Raw genomic sequence first — 24,390 nt, 5'->3', positions numbered from 1 at the left:
GGTTATATAGCTAATGCTTTTTCAGAACACATATATTCTCTGAAATTTACAAAACTCATTTAGATTCTAGAATCTAGGAGGTAGCTCGTGCCTATCTTTGGAGTGTGAAATTCTTAATAATGGTGAATCCAGTTCCTACACGTTTCGGCCAAATTCTCATCTGCCTTCTCACCGCCAGAGAGCTCCTTTTGAAGCCATTGGAGCTCTGTGTGCTGAGCATTTCATGGGGGTGCAGAGCCAGGGTGAGGGTTTGGGACCCACTGAAGTTAAGTGAGCATTTTAATTTCAGCCGCTTTATCCAACAAAATGAGAATTTACTTCTCAAGTCCAGTTTGGAATAGGGCACTAGAGGGCAGTATTTAACTTTTTCCATTTGTATCTTCATCCAACCTCAGTTTTCTAGAAATCTCTTAAATATTATAAGCATTTTTGAAAATATGGTTAGATGGTTTTAAGGCATGAGAGACGGATGTTAGTGACGCAGCCATGTTTGGGAACTGTCTATATATTTTTGCAGCAAGAACAGCTTTCTGTCTAATCTGTATATAATTGGGGATTTACGGCCTGATCTAAGTTGGAGAAAATTCTTAAAGGTAGTTAAGAGGGGGTTGTTACTAATGTGAGCCTTGATGTCACCTGCACAAATAAAAGTCGAAAGCCCTGCCACGCCAGCGGGCATTCAACAGAGGGACTCTGGAAAATAGTATGACAACTCCCCACCTGGTCGTATAAATAGAGACTTGTTTACTTTGCTTATGCAGAGTTAGTTACAGCAGTTCCAACTGAACGGCCATAAGCATTTCTGTTAGCTTGGGTCTGCCAGTTGCTGTTTGTGAATCATGTTGTACTGTCTGATACTGAAATCCAGGAATTCATAAGTAGAGGGAAAGTAAAATGTTGGTATCAGTAGTACTTGACACTAGGTTAAATCATAAACTAGCATCTACATTGTTTAAGTAAATGAAGTCTATAAATGAATTCTTAATATATGTGCCTTTGGCCAGAAAGTTGACATTTAAGATCCTGTCAAACCTTGAATATTTTTTTTAAAGGAAAGCAACCCCCTACCCCCAAATTACAGTTAAAGATTTGGCAAAAGATTTGAGTTGTCATAGAAGATATCACAAAAGAGCTAATTTTCAAAATAGACTTTTCACTTGAAACTCACTTTCCAGCTTTTCGTTAGAACAAAATAGTTTATATACAAACACAGCTTTCTGGTCTGTCAAAATGTGGAACACATCCTGGCTTCTTTCTAGAAATTAATATCTTGGTTAATTTGAAAACCATTTTTGTATGCTTTCTGTTTTATCAGGTTATTCTTGGGAACTATAATTGGCTGTCCTTTGAAGATGTCTTCGTTAGAGCTTTTAATTTCGGAAATGGCTTACAGATATTGGGTCAGAAACCAAAGACCAACATTGCCATCTTCTGTGAAACCAGGGCTGAGTGGATGATCGCTGCACAGGCCTGCTTCATGTATAATTTTCAGCGTACGTGGACTTTCTTATCTTCTCAAAGCGTGGACCTAATGTTGTGGGAGAGATGATACTCACTTTTTATTATAACTATTTACTCCCAAGAGATTAAAATTCTGATGTTAATTTTTACCTTGTATCCAATCAGTGGATAACTCTTTGTTACCACTTAGAATTGTTGATCTATTTTGGAAAAGGAACCAGTTGTGGAACAAATTATACCATGTATAGTAAGGGGACTTGAACCTGTTCAGAGGGGACTTTCTGGGTCTGGGGAGCTAGATCTGTACCTGTGTCATTGCTCTGCCACCCCTCTCAGAATTTTCTTTTGAAGTTAGTGTCATCTTGTTATGCCACTTCTGTCAGTTAACAGCTGGCCTCTAAAACACTTCCAGTACTCAAACCTGGCTGCTCCGTTAAATGGTAATTTTTATGTTGTAACTATAACACAACCTGTGGAAGTTGTGATGCTTCAGTCTGTGAGGTAGTCCTGGAGGCTTAGTTCAGAGGTCTTGGTGCCAAATATGATGATGCAAAATATGGACATTGCTTATCCTTCAGATGAAACAGAAAAGCTACTTTTATCAGATTTCTTGCTGTAAATGCCTCTGCTGTTTCTTTCTAAACTGGCATACCTTTTTGTTGTCACAGGTTTGGGTTTACAGTATGTTTCTTCTAAGAAGCTTTAATTATCTCTTACAGTGACTTTAAGTCTACCTTTTTTGAGTTAGGGAGAAAGCAAATAAAAATTCTCTTCATCCTCCTCATCATTATTATTTAATTTTGACATTTCTAAGAATGTCTTTCTTTAGATTTTTCTACTTTAGCATAAGCAGTATTACCACTTGTTCATGCTATATTCTTAACAAGTAATATCTTAAATATGACATTCAGTGTGTTATCTTATTGGTATATTTTTCATATTTTAGTATCAAGTAGTTAACAACTAAGACTGTGACATTTTAGAAGTCAAATGTAATTCCTTTCAACATGACAGTCTCAGAATAGCATCTATAGGTAAAACAAAATAAAATAAAAAACTTTTAAATTTTAAAATATTGCAATTTTGGGGGGAAGTTACAGAAGGGTGAGTAGGCATAATGTTAGTTAATATATTAAAATAATTTAGAAAGACAGCATGAATAGATCACAAACTGTGGATCTAACAGTTTAGGGTTTAGTATGTTCCATCCACGGTCAGAGGCTTTATTTAATTCCTTTTAGTATTTCCATGAAATGTCCAAATGTCTGACTTGCCCTTCTTTTTCCCTGTAGTTGTGACGTTGTATGCTACTCTAGGGGGTCCAGCAGTTGTTCATGGATTAAATGAAACAGAGGTGACCAACATCATTACTAGTAAAGAACTCTTACAAACAAAGTTGAAGGTGAGAACTAGTTTTCTAATAACTGTCCCGTACTTTAGAATTTTCAGTGTCATGAGCTCATTATTGATACTTAGTTCTTTTATGATCTTTAAAATCCTTAATATCTCTGTAAACTTTGTGGGACTCTCATACTTTGTTCTTCTCCTTTAGAAAAGAAAAAGTGGATTTCATATATATTTGTGTATAAGCAGCGCAGAGAGCTACAAATTAATTGTCAATGTGTCCATGTCAGAGGTGAAGGGATCACAACTTTATTGTGCTCATCTGTTTTCTAGTCTATTTTCAATAAATTTGTAATTTTTAAGGATTATTTTTTTTTTTTTTTTTTTTTTTGTGGTACGCGGGCCTCTCACTGTTGTGGCCTCTCCCGTTGCGGAGCACAGGCTCTGGACGCGCAGGCTCAGCGGCCATGGCTCACGGGCCCAGCCGCTCCACGGCATGTGGGATCCTCCCGGACCGGGGCACGAACCCGTGTCCCCTGCATCGGCAGGCAGACTCTCAACCACTGCGCCACCGGGGAAGCCCTAAGGATTATTTTTAAACTAGTAATTCACTTGGTTCTGAAGCATTTGAGTCGTTACAAGTTTCAGAATTTTTTAAAGGGAAGAAAAAGACTTTACAAAACTACAGGAGAAGGGGTTTCTTTCGTCTGCAGACAACTCTGTGAAAACAATAATATCTGATTTTTTTAAAATACAAGTTTATAAGAGGATTCCCTTCCTCTCCCCCTGTATCTTTATTTGCCTCTTAAAAGCATGAGGAGTGTTTGGCTACCCTGTAGTTCAGGCAGTGTGTGTTTACATGCCCATTTTTGTAAGGAACTGACTTTATTGATTAAGATTTTACCAAAGAACAAGGGTACACACAACAAATCTAATGTAATAAAACAGTAACTTACATTTCAGACCAGTAGTTCTCCATCTGAAAAAAGGGTTATTCATACCACTACACCCCACCCTTGCTTTTTTGAGGCAAGAAATTAACAATTTGCTGAATATGGTAAACTGCTTTTCTTGTGTCCTGGGCTATTTGTCAAGCTATTTAAAGAAGAATAATGAAGAATACAACGAATGCTTGTGTTTTTCCAGGATATAGTTTCTCTAGTCCCATGCCTGCGGCACATCATCACTGTGGACGGTAAACCACCGACCTGGTCTGAGTTCCCCAAGGGCGTCATCGTGCACACCATGGCAGCAGTGCAGGCTCTGGGAGCCAAGGCCAGCGTGGGTATGTGGCGGTGTCCCAGTTCCTCATGCATGTTCTACAGTGACCAACGGTGTTCTCCAGAAGTGCTCCAGATATTTGATTCTGAAGTTAGATCAAGTGACAAACTAGTTTCCTAGGCCATCACTTTGGGAAGAAAGGTCACCCTAGGTATAATGTCATCTACCCTTTAAAAAAAGAAGCAGCTTAAGGAAAAACATGAACCTTACTTTATTAAAATGTTCTAAAAGTAGTATTTATTTGAAGTTAATTTAAAATACTTTTTCCATTATACAGTTTTCCCGTTTCCCTTTTTCTCTTTGCTTTAAAGTTAGTGTTTAAACCAGATAACAAATAATGCCATTATTTGTTTAAACAAATTTAAACAAATAATGCCATTAAACTTGCCCTATGTGAATTATCTGTAAGTATTAACAGATATGTTAAGTGTCTAAACTTGCATCCCTCCTTTTACTTTCTGCTCCAACTGTGTTGTTTCCAGAGGGGACATCTTTCTGTCCTCCAGCTAGCACACCCAGGCATGGTAACCGGAAATTCCCACTCTCAAATAAGTGTCAGAAGATGCTAGAGAATACATTGATGTTTAAGGATATCACAAAAGCTGTTAGGATGGTGGGACTGTACTTCCTTTATAGTTGGTAACATAGTGATGAATTAGATGTAAACATTCACTCAGCTTGGGAATGGGGTTATGCTGAGGTTAATTTTGGACAGGTTGAATTTACCTGCTGGTGGGACATTCAAATGTAGCTTTGTAGTGGGGAGTGGCCTATACAAGTCTAGCACGCTGGAGTTTAATTTGGAGTTAAAAGATTGAGAAGCTAGAAACAGATTTTAATTAAAGCTGTGGGAGTAGGTGAGGTCACCCACAGAGAATGGTACCTCCAAAGGCCACCAAGAATTGGTCAGAGAAGAAGGAAGAAGACATGCAGCGTGTGGTTCGTGGGAGCCGAGTGAAAGGAGCCCCTCAGTGAGGCAGGAGTCTTCAGCAGGACCAGGTGCACTGGAGGAGTCCGGTGATGCGGGGATTGCAAAAGCACCGTTGGACTTCTTAGCCAGTGTCACTTCAGAGAGAGCAGCTTCTGAGTGCTGGTGGCAGAGGAGAATGGTGCCATGGGATGAAGGAGTGAATGGCGGATTAGGAAGCAAGAACTTGAATGATAACAATTGTCAAGAAATATATCTTGACAGGTAGGAGAGAAAGAGTTCACTTGGGAACGTGTTTAAAATGTTTTCCTCATTTATTTAAGAAGACCGCATTTAGGGTAGTTCCAAGATTAATTCAGGCAGATCACCAGTGCTATCCATGACCTACTTCTCTTAGTCTTTCTTACTGTGTCACCTCTGTATGATGTTGGCTGCTGTTCTTAGGCTTGTGCAAATGAGGGACAGTGTCTTTTAATCCAGGATTCCGAGTATAGCCATGTTAACTTCACTGCTCTGAAGCAGAGAACGTTTTGTAGCAAATGTCTAGGTACCCTCGTCTGACCACCCTTATTTCTTAGTTGAGTTGCTGGAATGGCCTTTTCTCTCCCTATACCTCCTTTCTTTCCTTTTTAAGTTAGGTAACCACACAGTAGCTAAAGTGATCCTTGTCACAGGTGATGACAAGCCTGTGTTGAAAGTAACATTGCTTTCCACCCAGAGTGAAATCCAGAGTCCTTCACATGGCCTCTGAGATGGCATGATATGGTGCTGGTGGCTCCTTCACCTTCATTTCCTGCCACTTTTCCTAACATCTTCTCACCTTGCCCTGCTTTATTTTTCTTCATAGCTCTTATAACATTATAGATTTGTTTATGTCTGTCCCAATAGCATATATCTCTTATGTGCAGGGACTTGATCTGTTTTGTTGAGCTTGTATGAACCCAATTAATAGTTGTTAACTCACTTAGACAAACAGATGATTATGAAAAAGTTGGTGATACAGCTAAATTTCTCAGAAGTATGTGTGTCTTTTCTTCTCCAATACAGAAAACAAACCTCATAGCAAACCAGTGCCCTCAGATATTGCAGTAATCATGTACACAAGTGGATCCACAGGACTTCCAAAGGGGGTCATGATCTCCCATAGTAACCTTATTGCTGGTATAACTGGGATGGCGGAAAGGATTCCAGACCTGGGGTATGTCATAGTAAATAAATTTGGGGTAGTCCAGTATTTATGTCTGTTGTTACATTAACGTTTGTGTCATTTATTACTACGCGGTTAAATTAGTCCTTCAGAGTCTGTTTACAGTAGGTATTTCTTCAAGAAAATGACACTAAAATTACAAAATAGTTGGGCTTTTTTTTTTTTTTCCGTGATACGCGGGCCTCTCACTGTTGTGGTCTCTCCCGTTGCGGAGCACAGGCTCCGGACACGCGGGCTCAGCGGCCATGGCTCACGGGCCCAGCCGCCCCGTGGCATGTGGGATCCTCCTGGACCAGGGCACGAACCTGTGTCCCCTGCATCGGCAGGCGGACTCTCAACCACTGCGCCACCAGGGAAGCCCTAGTTGGGGGTTTTAAAGTATAGCTGATAGACATCATTGTTAATATTTACTTGTTACTTTAAAAGTGCAAACTTTAACTGACTTAAATGTCTTAAATTATTTTAATCAGTTGGTGTTGTTACCTTCATAGTCATTTTTATACCTAAATATTGTACTTCAAGTGAACAAATAATATATCCAATAAATGCTTATTGAGCTTCTCTCTTCAGTCTCTGATTTTTCTTTTTAAGACACACTCCGGTAGTATTGGGGGAGAGTGGGTATACTGAGATGCGAAAGAGATCAATGGAGGAAACCAGATGGGAGCGGGTTTTAGGGGTGGTGAAGCTAGCATTCCCAGAGGAGGAATCAATATTGTGATGACTGATCGAGTGCAGTGGTTGGATGCACAGAAAGCATACACACACGTGTTACTGTGGAATTGAATTTGGGGATGGAGAGAGAAATTTTTGTGTGTGCATAACTTTTAGAAAAAAAAAGTAAGAGCAGCTAATTCCTTCTGGGAATAGGAGTAGTTCTTGAAATATATGGATATGTATACATATACATTTTATTACGTAAGGTATAATTTAACTCTCCGAACATGAATCTCATCCTGAGATTCCTGGCAGAAGGCTGTGGATCCTATTTGAACTCTCCTGTTTGATAGCCCATTAGCTTTAAAGACCATTTCCTCCTTGGGGGAATTTCTTCTGTCCTTCCAAAGAACCTTCATTTCTTTTTCCCCCCTCCAAGCCCATATTTCTTCTGTCCTGGCGCTTTGCTTCTGCAGCACGCACAGTTAGTGAGTGCCTTCCAGGAGGACCTGGAAACAGGAGGCACTTCCTCAGAGTGTCTGCCTCCTCAGCTTTAGGTTGAGCTGTACTACAGTTCTTTTCCCTGACACCCTCAGTGTCTGTCCCTGTCTGTCTGTCTCTCTCTTCTCACACACACACACATGCACGCACGCACGCACGCATGCACGTGCATGCACACACAAAGAGCCCAGATTGAGCCCTGAGGGTAAAGCTCACTCCCGTTTTCACAGAAACAGCACCTGACTGTTGCTTCCTGTATCTCCCTTTTCTTTTAGGGAGAAGGATGTTTACATCGGGTATCTGCCTCTGGCCCATGTTTTAGAATTAAGTGCTGAGCTTGTTTGTCTTTCTCATGGATGCTGCATTGGCTACTCTTCACCACAGACTTTAGCAGATCAGGTAAATTAAATTCTGTGATTTGAGATACTAAAAAATCACAATTATCTTTAACACAATTTTCATTCAGTATGACAGTATATTGTAAGGCTGACAGTTAATCATTCTAAAGGAACTTGCCTTTTAAGTGCTACTTAGAATATAAGTGAATTAAAATGATGAGTTTGTAATGTGTTTAAGAGTTTCATTGAATTTTTAAAATAAAGATCACTTTATATAGATAACTTTTTCTCTCTGTAGTCTTCAAAAATAAAAAAAGGAAGCAAAGGAGATACATCCATATTGAAACCAACACTGATGGCAGCTGTCCCGGTAAGAATTGACCATTAATCAATATTGCCTGCTAAAAAAGCATCTACAGAAAGTAAATGCTAGTGGAAAAGATATTGTTGACAAGGTAGTTTATGTAGGATTTATTCCTTATTCATTATCTGTGTTACCTTGAGCTCTACAGTATTTATTTGATCTTGTTTTATCTTTTTTTTCTTGCTTATTAAACAATCAACTTAGTTTCAGCTTCGATATGATATTATCATTGCCTTTCCCTAAATAGCTTCTTGCTCAAATCATTTTTGTGATATCTGCTTGCTATTGGTAGAAACCTGAAGCCCAGCAGGAGATAGGAGAAAAGGTTTGAGATCACCTCCTTCTAAGCAAATCATATCTCCCGAGTCCTTGGGGAGAGTCTGGCCTAGACACCAAAAAAAAAAGGGACAGAGAAGTTGGTGCAACTTTGAATTACCCTAGCGGCACTGTGCATCTTAATACCAGGCATAGGGAGGGGCCTGGGAATAAGATCAGTAGAAATGGGATAGCAGTGATTTTCTGCTCCCCTAATGTAAATTTTACGAGGCTCTCTGATTTTGTTTGAGAGTGTTGGGAATTATAATTGGATACTGAGTGTTCACATTCAAGCATAATTGCTTAGTTATTCCAAAGTCAAATATAAATGACCAGTAATTTTGAAGTTTCATTAGGTATGTAGTTTCCTTAGTACTATCTTTCTTTAAAGTTTTGGTTCACATAAATATTAAATATAATTTAAAATTGTAGAGAGAAACTATTTCAAGTCATTAAAGTATACGTCATAGGAATAGGCATAGTAAGCAAAACACAGTGCAGACAAGGAAATTTTTCATGGATGCAGCATTAAAAGTCAAACAACCAACCAAAATAACCCCATGGTCTTGTTGTGAGCAAAGAATGTAGTACTTTATATCTTTATAAGATAGAATGGTTTTTAAAATTCTCTTTTAATTTTATATAGTTGTTCATTTATTTAGTGAGTTTAGTTTTTAGTTCAGAATAAATAAGAGCAAAGCAGTATAAAGAATCAATAATGGCATATTACTGCCCTAAGGTTTTTAATATCTCCCTGCCCCCCATTTTTTTTTTACTACTCATGAGCATCTATTAAAAATTACAGAAATCTCGTTTTTAAACAAATTGTGGCTCTATTTTAAAAGTTTATTCTTGACAGAATGTATCTTTTAAAATGCCTCTATTGATGGAAATAGTAATCTGATGTTAAGATTTTAAATAAGGTAGCTGATAGCATTATTGACTGTATTAACTCATTTTTATACATCTAGGAAATCATGGATCGGATCTACAAAAATGTCATGAATAAAGTGAATGGAATGAGTAATTTTCAACGCACTCTGTTTATTCTCGCCTATAATTACAAAATGGAACAGATTTCAAAAGGGCATGGTACTCCGCTGTGTGATAGGTAAGTAAAGGCTCTCCCTCTCCTTGATAACTTGATCATTTTATTCACATTAATAGCCCAATTAATTGAGATAGTTATAAGAAAAAATTATCTTAAAAAGTCAAAGGGACTCTAAAAAAAATCCATCTTGCATAAGAATATGAGCAATTAAAAAAGATTGCAAGGTCATTTGAAAAAAATTTTCACTAAAAATTTTACTGTGTTAAATGTGTGCTTATGTCTTCTGTGGACACTTAATATGATTTTAATTATTTTGAGAAGTTTCTCTTTGCTTTTATATTTATTTCAATATGAATATAAAATGGCAACCAAATATGATTAAATGTTTAGTGTTTAAAGTGTTAAATGAGTTTTACCACACACCTGTCATTCCCACCCCCGCCATGGCACTAATAGAATAAGTAGATTTAACTATAATATTGTTTAGAAATTAGAAAATAAAAATATGACATTCAAATTATTTTTTATGGGAACGTTAATGTAGTTTTCATATGTGTTTCACATTATTTAAAACTTTATAATTTTTTTCCTGCCTTTTACTCATATCTCCAGTGAGATACAGAATTGCTTTGTAAAGCCTATTTACATATATATATATATATATATATATATATATATATATATATTTTAATGATTGCCTCTTGGTCTTTTTTCAAAGTTATTAAAATACAAAACAAAACCCTTCCCCCTTTTTCATCTAGGTGGTAAGCAATCTTTTTAATTAGTGTGTTTTCAGAAACATATCAATTAGATGTTTGAATTGTTTTCTTTTTTAATTTACCAGATACTTCAACTTGAATTAGTGAAATTTTAAAGAGTTAAATTGCTGTATACAAATACATATACATCTTTAATGAAGTAAGCGAAAGCAAAAAATAATTTACTTTTCATACTAAATTTTATGAAGATACAGTAGGATTATTCAGTATTAATATAATATGTATTATATAATGATATAAAACTAATTGCTCTGACCATAAGCAGGGGTTTTCCATTACTATATAAAATTAAACCTGACAATTTTGAATTCAAATATTACTTGAAGTTCTCAAGAGAAAAATCACATGTTCTTGGCTGAATAAACTTGGTTGAATAAACATTTAGATTTAAGTAGTGGGTCAAGAGAGTCTCTTAAATTGGCTTTGTGGCCTTGGATAAGATACTTAATCTCAACATCTCATATAGGTGTACCTCGTTTTATTGCACTTTGCTTTATTGCGTTTCATAGATACTGTGTTTTGACAAGTGGAAGGTTTGTGGCAACCCTGTATAGTCAGATGGTTAGCATTTGTTAACATAAAGTGTTTTTTAATTAAGGTACGTACATTGCTTTTTAGACGTAATGCTGTTGTACACTTAATAGACTATAGTATAGAATAAACATAATTTTTGTATGCAACGGGAGACCAAAAAATGCATGTGACTTTATTGCAATATTCACTCTATTGCGGTGCTCCGGAACTGAACTCTAAATATCTTCACGGTGTGCCTGTGTATCAGAATTGGAAGATTAGGCTAAATGATTTGGAAAATCCCATTCAGCTTTAAAATTCTGTGATTATCTGATTGATTTTTCTTTTTTTTTTTATAAGCTTTATTTTCCGGAAAGTTCGAAGCTTGCTAGGTGGAAATATTCGGCTTCTCTTGTGTGGGGGTGCTCCACTTTCTGCAACCACACAGAGATTCATGAACATCTGTTTTTGCTGTCCTGTCGGTCAGGGATATGGACTCACTGAATCTTGTGGGGCTGGAACAATTACAGAAGGTTAGTGTTATCTACAAAGTGGTGTGTCCAACAGAGGCTGGGGTGCAACTCCAGGCACTTTTTAGTATGGGTTGTTTTTTGCAGATATATAGAAGAGCAGTTAAAATATTTGTGTAAATCCCAAGTAGTGTGATTATTGATAAGTTTTTAGAATGTATTAGGTATATCTCATTGTCAATAATTCACCTAGAGGAGTTTTCGAATTAAGACTATGGTAAAGACTATGATAGTATTAAAAACTACTTAGCTGGGCTTCCCTGCTGGCTCAGTGGTTGAGAGTCTGCCTGCCGATGCAGGGGACACGGGTTCGTGCCCCGGTCCGGGAAGATCCCACATGCCGCGGAGCGGTTAGGCCCGTGGGCCCTGGCCGCTGAGCCTGCGCGTCCGGAGCCTGTGCTCTGCAACGGGAGAGGCCACAACAGTGAGAGGTCTGCGTACCGCAAAAAAAGCAACCGAACAAACAAAAAACAAACTACTTAGCTTTCTAGAAAAGAAGTTTTTGGCACAAGCATTGGCTGTATTGTGTACATTTATCATCTTATATCAGTTTTTAAATTTCTTTTTATGTAGAAAAACTAATGTGTATTTTCTAGTTGTTTAGGTATGTTTATTAAGGCTCAAATTCAGAAATGTTTATTGGGGTGGGTGGTCTGTGTTAAGTGCAACGAGAAACTAGATTCCGGTCTAGAGAATCTAATTTCCAGAGTTTATCATGGTGACGGGGTTGAGGGGGCAGTCCATTACCTGAGTGGTTCCCAGATGACTCCCCTAGTGCCTTATATGCCCTTTTATGGAAGAAAGGTACTTTGTTCTCCAGTCCTAGATAAAACTATGCTCCTCCTTTGTATTTTCTAGATACTGATAGACACTAAACCTCTTAACTTTTCATTTTCCCCTATTTACCTTGAGCGCTTTTGTGCACCATTCTTATGTCAGGTTTATCCTGCATTACTTCTGTATTTTCCAGTTTTCAGTTACGTTCTCTATATTTTATATATTTTGGGAAGCTGCTTCTAAGTCTTGTTTTGCACAAAATAGACAAGCAATCTTAAAAACATGCATATACGGTTCCTGAAGAGCCTTAATTTCTTCCATTTTTAAGGTTTCCATTGGATGTGTGATTAATCAGTTACAGTTTATGGTGTAAATAAGCCTGTAAAGTATTAAATATCAGCCTTTCATTTCTGATATTTGAATGCTCTTTGAAGAGGAAACATAATGCAGTAGTAGTTCACAATAGTGGTGGGTTCTTTCCCAGATCCTTGAAAGTTAACAATCTTAATCTCCAGTGTGATCTCTGAACTCTTACTATATGAATTTATGAAAAAATAGGGTGTGCTAGTATAAGCTGATGTGAGGGAAGCTTCAGAGATCTCAGTTTGAAATAGTGGTACATGGGAGAAGATTGGAGAGGTTATTTGTACTGCAGATCTGTTAAGTCTAGTAAGAAAGTAGAATAGGTGTAAACCATTGTGTTCCTTTATCCTTTAAGATAGAGAAGACAAACTCATGAACCAGGCAGCTACTTAAATGAGTGAAGTGGGCCCTGGTGTAAGAGAATGTGATGGTAAGGGATCTGGGGAAACTGGAGCAGGCCTGCACCGTCTGATAGGGGCTACAGTTGTTGCTGTGCTGGAAATGTGGGCCCATTGTTCTCGGAGATTCCATACTCTTTTGTAAAATGTCTTGATTTTTAAATGTCTATAACCAATTCGGATTAAAAAAAAAAACCAAAACATTTCAGTGTGGGCTACACAGCTTGCTTCACCAATGTGCTACTTCTGCATTTAACGGTTCTCTGGGGATATCTAAGGTTTGGGATAAATCACTGGTTTTTTGTAGTTTAAAAAAGTGAAGCGATTTATTAACTACTATAATCAAATACTTTTTTTCATTTGCATTTTAGTGTGGGACTACAATACTGGCAGAGTGGGAGCGCCATTAGTTTGCTGTGAAATCAAATTAAAGAACTGGGAGGAAGGTAATAACCTCTTTTAACCACAGAGCATTAATTTGTATAATATTAAACTTTAGAATTGTGCTTCATTTCCTTCCTTACTTTAGAGTGTAAAATCACCCACAAGTGCTCACTTTTGTCCTTTATAATAGAAATATTTTATCTAGAGCTATATGAATGCATTTTGCTTCTTTCAAAGATGACTTCAAAGAATTATAATTGTTTTTATTTGCTTACTTTATTACATAAATGCAAATAAGAATTATGGGAAAAACTTGAGAAATGTGCTAAATAAATAATGCCCATAAGTTACAAATGAACATATTTTGTAGAAACAAAATCATATAATTCATTCTATGAAACTGAAGATTTTTACCTGCTTTTTTCTTTTTTCTTTCCCTTCTCCGAGGGCTTCAACCCAAAATTATCAGAAGGAAATTTTTACTATAATTACATGAAAATGTATCGCTCATGCCATTTAAATACTAGTCACTTCTTAAAAATTTTAGATGACCCTATTAGCGTGTACATGTTATCTCTGATTTGTCTGGGTGCACTTTTCTTTTATGCAGAGAGTCTAAGGCTTGGGTGTCATTTTTCAGAGCTAGTGAAAATGTTTAATAAGCTTAAACATGGAACCATTCTGAAATTATCTGTAAGGAATAAATCTTCTAAATATATAGTAATTTGATTTTATACGGAGATTTATTCTCAAAATGCACAATTTAACACTTTTATCAATTACTAGTATGATATTTAAGAATCTCTACAGAATCCTTAAAGGAATTGACCATATGTAATTATTTTATACAGTAGATGTTGGATTTTTGAGTTTAATTTTTTCTTGGAATAGTAGTTTGAAAGCAGAAGTGCTTAGGGTTAAGCAGCTGAAAATTTGCAACTAGTTTTATGTTGATGAATTTTGTTCGTAGTGCCTGCCTTATTTCCTTTGGGAAACGCTGATTGGATCAAAATCAGATGTCCCTATTTAGAAACTAATAGTTTCAAATATTCACACGATGCACGCAGGGATAAAAATGTTGAATTAACTCTAAATTATTCTTTGTTTGTTAGGTGGATACTTTAATACTGACAAACCACATCCTAGGGGTGAAATTATTATTGGTGGCCAAAATGTGACAATGGGATACTACAAAAATGAAGCAAAAACAAAAGCTGATTTTTTTGAAGATGAAAATGGACAGAGGTGGCTCTGTACTGGAGATATTGGAGAGTTTGACCCCGATGGTTGTTTGAAGATTATTGGTAAGCGAAATAATACTTTTTTTCTTTAAGTGGATGTTTCCAAAATAGCTTTTCAAAAGAGAGACTATATATTTAGAGAAGCTGTTTAATAGTGTAAGAATTCATCTTTATGGAGTGTTGGTATGGTCTCTGCATTATCCCTGGAATATAAAAATGTACAATAGGGACTGTGTGGAATTTACAAGGCTTGACATATTATGAGGTCTCAAGGTCTGTTCAACAGCAGTGGTATTTTTTTTTTTCCCCCTGCGGTACGCGGGCCTCTCCCGTTGCGGAGCACAGGCTCCGGACGCACAGGCTCAGCGGCCACGGCTCACGGGCCTAGCCGCTCTGCGGCATGTGGGATCTTCCCAGACCGGGGCACAAACCTGTGTCCCCTGCATCGGCAGGTGGACTCTCAACCACTGCGCCACCAGGGAAGCCCAGCAGTGGTATTTTTAATTACTACTAGAGAGTCCAGTTCTTAATAGGGAATATTCATTTTTGTGAATTCTTTGCTATCTAGAGGTTATTAGGGCTCTTTTCCTGTCAGAACCATGTCCTTCCCTTGCCTGTGAGAGCTAAGGAAGGCCTGGAAGCTCAGTACTAGGACCTGTGGGTGAGAAATACCTTCCCTGCTTCTCCTTTTAGGTTCTTTCTCTCAGTTAATGGCACTTCTATCCCAGTCGTGCCATCTAGACACTGGCAGGAGATGAGAACCTCTTCAGTCAGCTCCCCATATCTAATCCATATCCCACTGCTTTACCTTATGACATATGCCTCAAGATCATTCTGTCTGTCCCTCCTTCTGTGATCGTAGGTCAGGCCTGCACCTTCTGTCACCCTATTGCAAGAAATTCCTTTCTGTTGCTATGCTTACCCCTGCTGAATGCACCCTCTCGCTGCCACCACGTGATTACTAAACCCCCATCTCACTGGCTGCTTTCCTGCTGAAAACCTTTCCTCCTCCTATAGCTGCAGTAATTCAAGCTGGCACGGCTCTCTTCTTTGCCAGTGTTCTTTCACTTGGCTACTGCTCAGTCTTCCCTCAAGACTCAGCTCAGGCCTCACTTGCGGGAATTCTTTGAAAATCAGCACCTAGTACTACTGTATCGTATTAAAGTGATAACGTTTTTTCGTCCTGCTTCTCTTCAGGTAGAATGTGAGCTTTCAGATGGCATTGAGTATATTCTTGACCTTTCTGGTATTAATGTATACCAGGAACAGAACCTGTTCAGCAGAACATGCCTGAAGCCCTGATGATGGGGTCCCTTAATCAGAATCTAGTTCTTTAAAAGAATATATTTAGTAGTACAAAAATAAGGGCCTAATTTTATGTGTTTTTAATTTTAGCATAACTACTATAGTGGACTTAATTGATAGCAAATTACTTAGGGAATGGCCAATATTTCTATGCATTAAAGGTATAATAATATTGTCCTCCAATGTGCCCCCCTCCCGGCCTTGTTTTTGCGCAGATCGTAAAAAGGACCTTGTAAAACTGCAGGCAGGAGAATATGTTTCTCTTGGGAAAGTGGAGGCAGCTTTGAAGAATCTCTCACTAATAGATAACATTTGTGCATATGCAAACAGGTAAGAAAGTAGAATTTATGCTACTTTTACTTAAAACATTTGGTGTGCTGTTGGCATTTCCTTTCTATGCCGGCCTTCTTTGTAAAGTGATACCAAGAACTCTTCCTTCTTATCCATTGTCTCTGGGAACGGCCTGTTCTCATTACGGCCCTTAGCGATTCTTCCCTTGTGATGCTCGTCCCCTTATCTTCTGTCCCTGTTTTCTGTTTTACATCTCAGTGCGGTGTTCTGTGTGACAGGAAGGGGAAGGAAATAAAATCCTCCTCCCTGCTGCCTTGCTACCTGTCGCCCTGCACAGGGAAGCTTCCCACAGCCAGTCCAGAGGAGAGGCGAGTAAAGAAGGAATTTGGGGGTGGGGTCAGAGAGCAGTGCTCTGCTCCGTTCTTACTACCCCCTGTCAGTTTGAGCCTGCTTGGGACCCTAGCCAGGTGTGGGCTTCCGTTCCCCCTTAAGCCATGTTAAGCTGTGGCTTCATACATAGCATCTCGAGCCCACGATGATACAGAGGCAGCTGGGAAGGAGAGTTTAAAGTTAAAATCCCAGAAATGCACTCTTGGGAAATGTGTTGGAATTTCAGATTGACACTCTGATTACATTTTTTCATAACAGTATTGCATGTGGCAATCATTCTCCAGGGTTAATGATCGGATATTTTCTGGCCAGCCTGGGACCCTTACTGCAGCAGTTGACATAATGCTTATTATGAAAAGATAAAATCTGGTGTTAGGAGAACCAATTTAGAAATAGGTTTTGAGGTACAGCCCACTTTAAAGATTTACTACATTGGTTTATAAATGATTCTGCCCTTTGTTAGTCATGAAGTGTTTTCTTTAGTGATGCTACAGTTCTGGATTTTCATATGTGATATTAACCAGAACTGACCTTCTCCTGATGCCACTGCCATTTCTTCAGGTCGCTGCCTTCAGCGGGCATACTCAAGAGTTCCTCTAGAACACATATTCCCACGATAACAAAGGAAGAAATATGTATAATCACATTACTTTGATTTGTTGCCAAATTTTTTTAGAAAGTTTCATATCTACATTAGCTTTCAGTTTTGTTTAATCTGTTGATGTGAATTACTGATTTTTAAGGATGAATTTTCTGATTTTGTAATTTTCTTTTTTAAAAGCATAATTCATAGCAGTTATATACATAGTTGAAATTTATCATGAAATGTCAGGTTCAGGTTTCTTTAGCAGTGAATTCTGCCAGAGCACCGCAGCGCGTTATGAATCAGACAGCAAGCGTGGCGGTACCAGATACGCCCTCATGCATGTCGCTTGGGATGGTGAAGAGCTGATCGCTAAACGTCAGCGTAGCCAGTTAACCGCAGTTAACGCGGTGTACGCCGTGTGGTGCCTTAACCAAGTTGCCCTTTATTTCAGTTATCATTCTTATGTCATTGGATTTGTTGTGCCGAATCAAAAGGAGCTAACGGAACTAGCACGAAAGAGGGGACTTCGAGGGACCTGGGAGGAGCTGTGTAACAGCTGCGAAATGGAGAATGAGGTGCTCAAAGTGCTCTCTGAAGCTGCTGTTTCAGGTGAGAGAGTGTTCAGCTGATTCTGAGAACTGAGATGGGAAGAGGCTACTTAAGCTTGCTTATCCTGTTTTTGCTACAAGGGCTTAGGTTACATTTCCTGCTTAGAAACTAATCATATTTTCCCACCATTAGTAGGGAGAAGAACGTACTTATCAATCCCCCACTATAGCCCCTTTAGGGACACACAAATCATCCACGCCCACCACTGATGGACATGTCTCAGAATGTCCTCTTCTCAGCAGCTTCTGTTTTCTGGGTTGGCCCTTTCTCCACTCTTCTCAGCTGTTTCCAAGGCCCTGCTTAGCTTCCTGGACACCCCAGCCCGTAGTGAACCGTCCAGGACTCTTTGCTACACAGTTAGTGTGCTGGTAGTTGGTTGAACTCATGTGTCCTCCACCCCTTGTGCGTGTGTGTGTGTGTGTGTGTGTGTGTGTGTGTGTGTGTGTGTGTGTTGAGGGGTGAGTGCAGAGAGACTTCGTTTAATGTTGTTGGTTTCATAAAAACAGCTGTACCTTCTGAGTCATGGGTAATACAAGTATGCATTTTTATTCTCCTTAGATATGTTATTCAAGATTATGAAAAATGTAAATTGCATTTATAGTTAATCAGACGAAATCATTCTGACCCTTTATTTCAACAGTAATTGTGTTTTGTAGTATGTCAGCTTGAAAATAGTTTCCAACTTTTTTAGGTAACTTGAAATCCTTGGTCTGATGCTAAATTGAGTTAATTAATGGATATGAAATTAGAAAGCTACATAATTTCTAAGTAAGGTAGAATACTGAAACAATAATTAAGCATAACAGAATTTATATGCCTTCTTGCTTTATTTTTAAATTTTATGTATATGTTAACAGCTCTGAGATATATTATAATTCACATACCAAACAACTTGCCCGTTTAGTATATACAATTACATAGTTTTTTTAGTATATCCACAGAGTTGTACAATTACCATAATCAGTTTCAGAACACTGTCATCACCTCAGAAAGAAATAGCATGTCTGTTAGCAGCCACTCCCCACCATACCTCGAACCTCCTAGTCCTTGGGGACCACTAATCTTTCTGTTTCTATAGATTTGCCTGTTCTGAAGATTTTGTATAAGTAGAACCATATAATATATAGGGTTTTGTGACTGGTTTCTTTCACTTAGCATGTAGTGTTCATCCATGTTTTCTTGTCGTAGCATGTATCAACACTTCATTCCCTTTTATTGTCAAGTAACATTTGGTTATCCATTCATCAGTTGACACCTGGGTTGTTTCCGGTTTTGGCTGTTAATGAATAATGTTGCTGTGAACATTTGTACGCAAGCTTTTGCGTGGATATACTTATTTATTTCTGTTGTGTAGATTACTAGGAGGAGAATTGCTGGGCCTCTGCTAACTTTATGTTGAACCTTTTGAGGAACTGCCAGGCTATTTTCCAGAACATATTTTTCTAAATATTTTCCAGACTGTTTTTAAAAATGGTGGCACCATTTTACATTGCCACGAATGTTGTATGAGGGTTCCAGTTTCCCCACATCCTTCCCAGCACTCATTATTGTTCATCCTTTCAATTTTAGCCATCCTGGTTAGTGTGAAGTGGCCTCTCCTTGTGGCTCTGATTTGTATTTCAGATGGTGGTTTATGATGTTGAGCATATTTTCATGTACTTAATGGCCATTGTATGTCTTCTCTGGAGAAATGGCTGTTCAGATTCTTTGCCCATTTTTTAAGTGAGGTTGTCTTTTTATTATTGAGTTGTATGATCTTTATATATTCTAGATGCAAATCCATTATCAGATATATTTTCTCCCATCCTGTGGGTTGTGTTTTTACTTTTCTTGATGGTATCTTTTGAAACACAACAGTTTTAATTTTTTTTTTTTTTTAATGTTGAGCCTTCTTTTAATTTATTTTTATTTTTGGCTATGTTGGGTCTTCGTTTCTGTGCGAGGGCTTTCTCTAGTTGTGGCAAGCGGGGGCCACTCTTCATCGCAGTGCGCGGGCCTCTCACTGTCGTGGCCTCTTCTTGCGGAGCACAGGCTTCAGACGCGCAGGCTCAGTAGTTGTGGCTCACGGGCCTGGTCGCTCCGCGGCATGTGGAATCCTCCCAGACCAGGGCTTGAACCCACGTCCCCTGCATTGGCAGGCAAACTCTCAACCACTGCACCACCAGGGAAGCCCAGTTTTAATTTTTATAAGATACAGTTTATTTGTTTCTTTTGTTGCTTGTGCTTTTGGTATCACATCTGAGACACCGTTGCCTAATCCAAGTTACAAAGAAATAGCGCTTTGTTTTCTTCTAAGAGTTTTATAGTTTTAGCCCTTATATTTGGGTCCTTAATCCATTTTGGGTTAATTTTTATATATGATGTAAAGAAGGGATCCAACTTCATTTTTAAGCAAAATCAATATTAGGTTTACACCAGAGAAACAGAATCAGTAAGTTAAATATAGTAAGAAACTTATTGTAGGGAATTGGTTTACATGATTATTGGGGGCTGGCTAAGACAAACTTGGAAATCTGTAGGGCAGACTGTTTAAAAAAAAAAAAAAAAAAGGTGGATTGGAACTCCTAGGCACAAGCCAAAGCCCCTGTCCACAGGCAGAATTGCTTCTTGTTTGGGGGTGCCTCAGCTCTGCTCTCAAGGCCTTTCAACTGACTTAGTCATATCTACAAAACCACTTTCAAAGCAACACCTAGATTAGTGTTTAACTGAATAACTGGGAACTCTAGCCTAGCCCCAGATGATGCATAAAACTGTCACAGCCCACCCTTTGTCAGCTTGGCACCCAGATACATTTCCTTACACCATAGTTAATTTCCAAGTAAAGACAGTAACACCTAACATTATACACCTGTTCTGAGTGCAACTGAAGATACATTAACCTTTTCCCCAGAAGTGGATGAAGACCCCTTGACTGAGTTTTTTCTTACTCTTCTCCTTTGATATCCTGTAACTTAAATACTGTGATATAAAGTGAACTTATTAATATATTGTGATAAGAGAACAGGAGGGAAGAAAAGAAAAATATTTGCTTAACATATATAACAAGCATATTCACAACAAAATAGGGAAGAAATACTCATAATTATACTTAGAGTCCCCATTTCTTCACCTGCTCATTTGGTTGTAGCTGTGTTCATTTTTCTAAAACCTGGTCTAGATGATATCACTGTACTTAACTAACGTCATGTTGAGTCAGGTCATAGAGTGCGGTGCCGACTGGCTTAACAGCTGAATGTGGGCTTCCAGTGCTTGCCTGTGAGTCTCGCCACATCTCCGTAGTGTCAGACTCCTGTCCCTTAAGAACTGTGTCCCTGCCTTACTGCTTTTTCTCATAGTGGTTTTTCCTCTTAGAAACCACTCCTGACATATTTTTCATCTTTGAAGAATAAAAATTTGTTATTTCTGTTTCTTTTTATAGGTTAGAGTTAATATATCATTTTTGTTCCCAAGGCACTTATACCTTTCAATTCAGTTCTTTTAAGGTATATACATTATTATGGCTAGGTGTTTACCTGTTTTCCGATAGTATACCAGTTGAGAGCAGAAACTATTCATTTTTGTATTTTAAAAGAATGTTTAGTAAAGCACTTTATACAGTATTTTTTTCCTGGTAAATATTTGTTAAATGAATGCTGGAAAAGTAAATCAGTCTTCTTAAGGGAAGGTGTTTCTTCAAAACTACATCTGTTTTCCCTGTCTTCCCCCCCCCCCCCTCCCCACCGCCCCCTTTCAGTTTTCCACTGTTGAGGACCTACTTGGTATCAAGCAGTGTGGGAGAAGCACGATAGTGAGGAGACATTCTTCCTCAGAGCTCATGGCGAATATCGTGGCTCAGTGACAAGATTCTGTTTAAACTTTATTATTTCTTAGTTTCTAAGGTGATTTTTAAAAATAAATTCAAAGAAAACAAATAGGTGTAAGGTAAAAAGTGATATTTCCTTTTCCTTAATCCTGGATCCTAGCCCCCTAGAAGTATGCGGTTTATTTTGGTGTGTACCCTTGTCGTACACATCTAGTTGCATATAAGTTTATCTAGTGTTAGAAAACAAAACAAAACTTCTTTTAAACCTGACAATATATTGCAGGTATCTTAATATACCCATGCCAGATAGATTTAACTCATTTTTAGTGACTGAATGTTGTACGTTTTCTGCCTGTATCATAATTTATCCAACTCCTTCTATTGATGGACATGTAGATTTTCTCAGCAGTTTTTTGCTGTTGTAATTCTCATACATAATCTGTTTCTTCTTGTATTTCTGAGGGATAGATTGTTTAGAAGTGAGATTTTTGAGCTGTTGGCTTTGCATTTTGATGAGTGCTCAAAGACTGAGGAAGTTAAATTATTTGCCAAGAATTTTAATTGTATATTTTTCATGACCTTGCATTTACATTTCTTTTCACCGTCTCAGCAAGTCTGGAAAAGTTTGAAATTCCAGTAAAAATTCGTTTGAGCCCTGAACCGTGGACCCCTGAAACTGGTCTGGTGACAGATGCCTTCAAGCTGAAACGCAAAGAGCTTAAAACACATTACCAGGCGGACATTGAGCGAATGTATGGAAGAAAATAATTATTCTCTTTCAGCATCAGTTTGCTGCAGGGAGCTCAGCTCAAATAGGAAAATACTTGAAATGCATGTCTCAAACTGTGAGGCAGACTCCATTCCTCATATTAAACCTAAACTGTTATTTCTCATGACATCACCATTTTTAACTAACAGGATTAGTAAAATATTAAGACAGCAAACTTGTGTCTGTCTCTTCTTTCTTCCCCTCCTCCAAGTTACTTTACCACCTAGGACTGTACTTGTCAGCATGAGGACTTTTTTGAATCATCTTGGGGGAACAGTGATTTTAAAACCTCAAGTTTTTAAACATGATTTGTATGTTCTGTATAGTGTTCAGTTTGTAACTTTTTAAAGTTTGGATGTATAGAGGGATAAATAGGAAATACAAGAATTGGTTATTTGGGGGGCTTTTTTACTTACAGTATTTAAACATGCAAGGGTATGGATGTGAAATTATGTAAATTTCATTCAAATGCTTATGAATCAAATTGTTGAACAAAAGATTTGTTGCTGTGTAATTATTGTCTTGTATGCATTTGAGAGAAATAAATATACCCGTACTTATGTTTTAAGAAATTGAGACCTTGTGAATATATGCCTGACAGTGTCTTCTTTATATATTTATTTTATCTTAGAAAAAAAATTAAGTTTGGTTGGTCCTGCATGAAACAAAATAGCAATAGAGGGTTATGGTTTCATAGTAAAGAAGAAAACACAGCAGGGGTAGCACCAGTGGATCATTAATCTCTGGTAGTTTACCATCAGAATATCAGAGTCTTCTAGTCAGCTGTGGAAACTAGGAAACTAAAGTTTTAGAATTGGGCACAATTTGAAAAGTTAAGGTAGAATTAAAAAAAAAAGAGGATGGAACGTTATTCTTTATTTCATTGACTACATGTACATTGAGTTGTCTGTGTTTATGACATATTAGTCACGGATAATTATTCTATCCCACTCTACTTTTAGTCTAGCTGTTTAGTGATATATCTCATTTCCAAATTAGGATTATTTTCTTGGATAGTTTGCACTGGGTATGTCTGTCAGCCACTGTCAGTGTCTGTTGGCAGCTTATTGAAAAAGCACCTTATCTTTTCTACCATAACCTTTCTACACTAGAAAATGAAATAATTGAGAATGCTTCTAGGAATAGCATTCTTACTATGATACATGAGAATTTAACTTTATAATGAGGTGAGTTAAAATTTAATTTGCAGGTTTTTAATGTCAGTGTGGAAATTATTTGTGATTCTAAAAATACTGTATTATATATAGTACGTCTTTTCATATGTATTGCTTGTCCGTTGTTGTTTGGCTATTACTAAGAGTGATGTTCCACCAATAAAGATGTGTTTAGACTAGGATATAAAAAAATCACAGGTACCATGTTCTTCATGTCATATTAGTCATTTTCTTGATTCTCAGTTACTTTAGGCACCAAGAAGGCAAAACAAAACAAAAATACACATATGTGAAAAGGTGTGAATGTAGGTCTGCGTAGTGTAGTGGGAGTGTTGAGGACCTGTAACCCTGTAGTTTTTGGCCATATCATGAACACATCGTATTTGGAGATACTGTAATATGGTGTTTTTTGTTTTAAACTTTTCTTGTATTCATGTATATATTTGTATTATGTTTTGAATGCTTTTCTTGTCATAGTTTAAGTTTTCACAGAGTTTTGAAAAACTGCCAAGAAGAAGTAAAAATAGGGAAAAATTAAATGGAGCCTCTCTAAAATGTTGTGATCTAAACATTAAAGTTAGCTTGGGTGGACAGAATTTGTTTCTGATGCTTTATGTTTAGAATTATTACTTGCTTTCAAATGACTTTTGGAAAGTATTTAGAAAAAACCATTCAGCGCTTCAAAGGAGAGATGTCAGTATAACTGTGACTTGAAATAGTGGCATATGAATATGTAGCTTATCACTGATTCAGAATAAAAGTTGTTTCTTTTCAGAAACATCTAATAAGACTGGCTTAATCTGTACATAGTCCCATTTTTCTCTCTGTCTCTCTTTTTTTTTTATAATTCCTTTCATTCCTAAAATACCAGATGCCAGGTGTCAGATGCCACAGCAGAATATGAAATTAAATAAGTAGAATCCCCTTTCCAATTACTTTCTAATCCAAACCATCTTTAGTGACTTGAAAAATAGTACGTTTTAATGTTATCCTTTCAAAAAAGGAAAAGTTGGTTGATTTGGGGGGGGGAA

At 37.6% G+C, this 24,390-nt stretch overlaps 1 protein-coding gene across 2 annotated transcripts in view; it reads left to right on the top strand.

Annotated features, from left to right (window-relative positions):
- Positions 1 to 24,144, top strand: part of ACSL3 (acyl-CoA synthetase long chain family member 3) — an 82,354-nt gene extending 58,210 nt beyond the window's left edge. For both annotated transcript variants that reach the window (XM_032637058.1, XM_032637060.1), the window contains 13 exons: positions 1,316 to 1,493; positions 2,754 to 2,863; positions 3,952 to 4,090; positions 6,062 to 6,212; positions 7,655 to 7,778; positions 8,016 to 8,087; positions 9,368 to 9,507; positions 11,100 to 11,272; positions 13,179 to 13,253; positions 14,304 to 14,495; positions 15,953 to 16,067; positions 17,456 to 17,613; positions 22,026 to 24,144. In XM_032637058.1, the coding sequence (XP_032492949.1) occupies positions 1,316 to 1,493; positions 2,754 to 2,863; positions 3,952 to 4,090; positions 6,062 to 6,212; positions 7,655 to 7,778; positions 8,016 to 8,087; positions 9,368 to 9,507; positions 11,100 to 11,272; positions 13,179 to 13,253; positions 14,304 to 14,495; positions 15,953 to 16,067; positions 17,456 to 17,613; positions 22,026 to 22,183 (1,785 nt within the window). In that variant the 3' untranslated portion in view covers positions 22,184 to 24,144. The remainder of the gene's footprint in view (positions 1 to 1,315; positions 1,494 to 2,753; positions 2,864 to 3,951; positions 4,091 to 6,061; positions 6,213 to 7,654; positions 7,779 to 8,015; positions 8,088 to 9,367; positions 9,508 to 11,099; positions 11,273 to 13,178; positions 13,254 to 14,303; positions 14,496 to 15,952; positions 16,068 to 17,455; positions 17,614 to 22,025) is intronic.
- Positions 24,145 to 24,390: the final 246 nt, after the last annotated feature.

This window comes from Phocoena sinus, chromosome 7 (genome assembly GCF_008692025.1).
Source record: "Phocoena sinus isolate mPhoSin1 chromosome 7, mPhoSin1.pri, whole genome shotgun sequence".
NCBI classification, from domain to species: Eukaryota; Metazoa; Chordata; class Mammalia; order Artiodactyla; family Phocoenidae; genus Phocoena; species Phocoena sinus.
The sequence above is the reverse complement of the archived record's forward strand: the minus strand, read 5'-3'. Positions and strand labels throughout refer to the sequence as shown.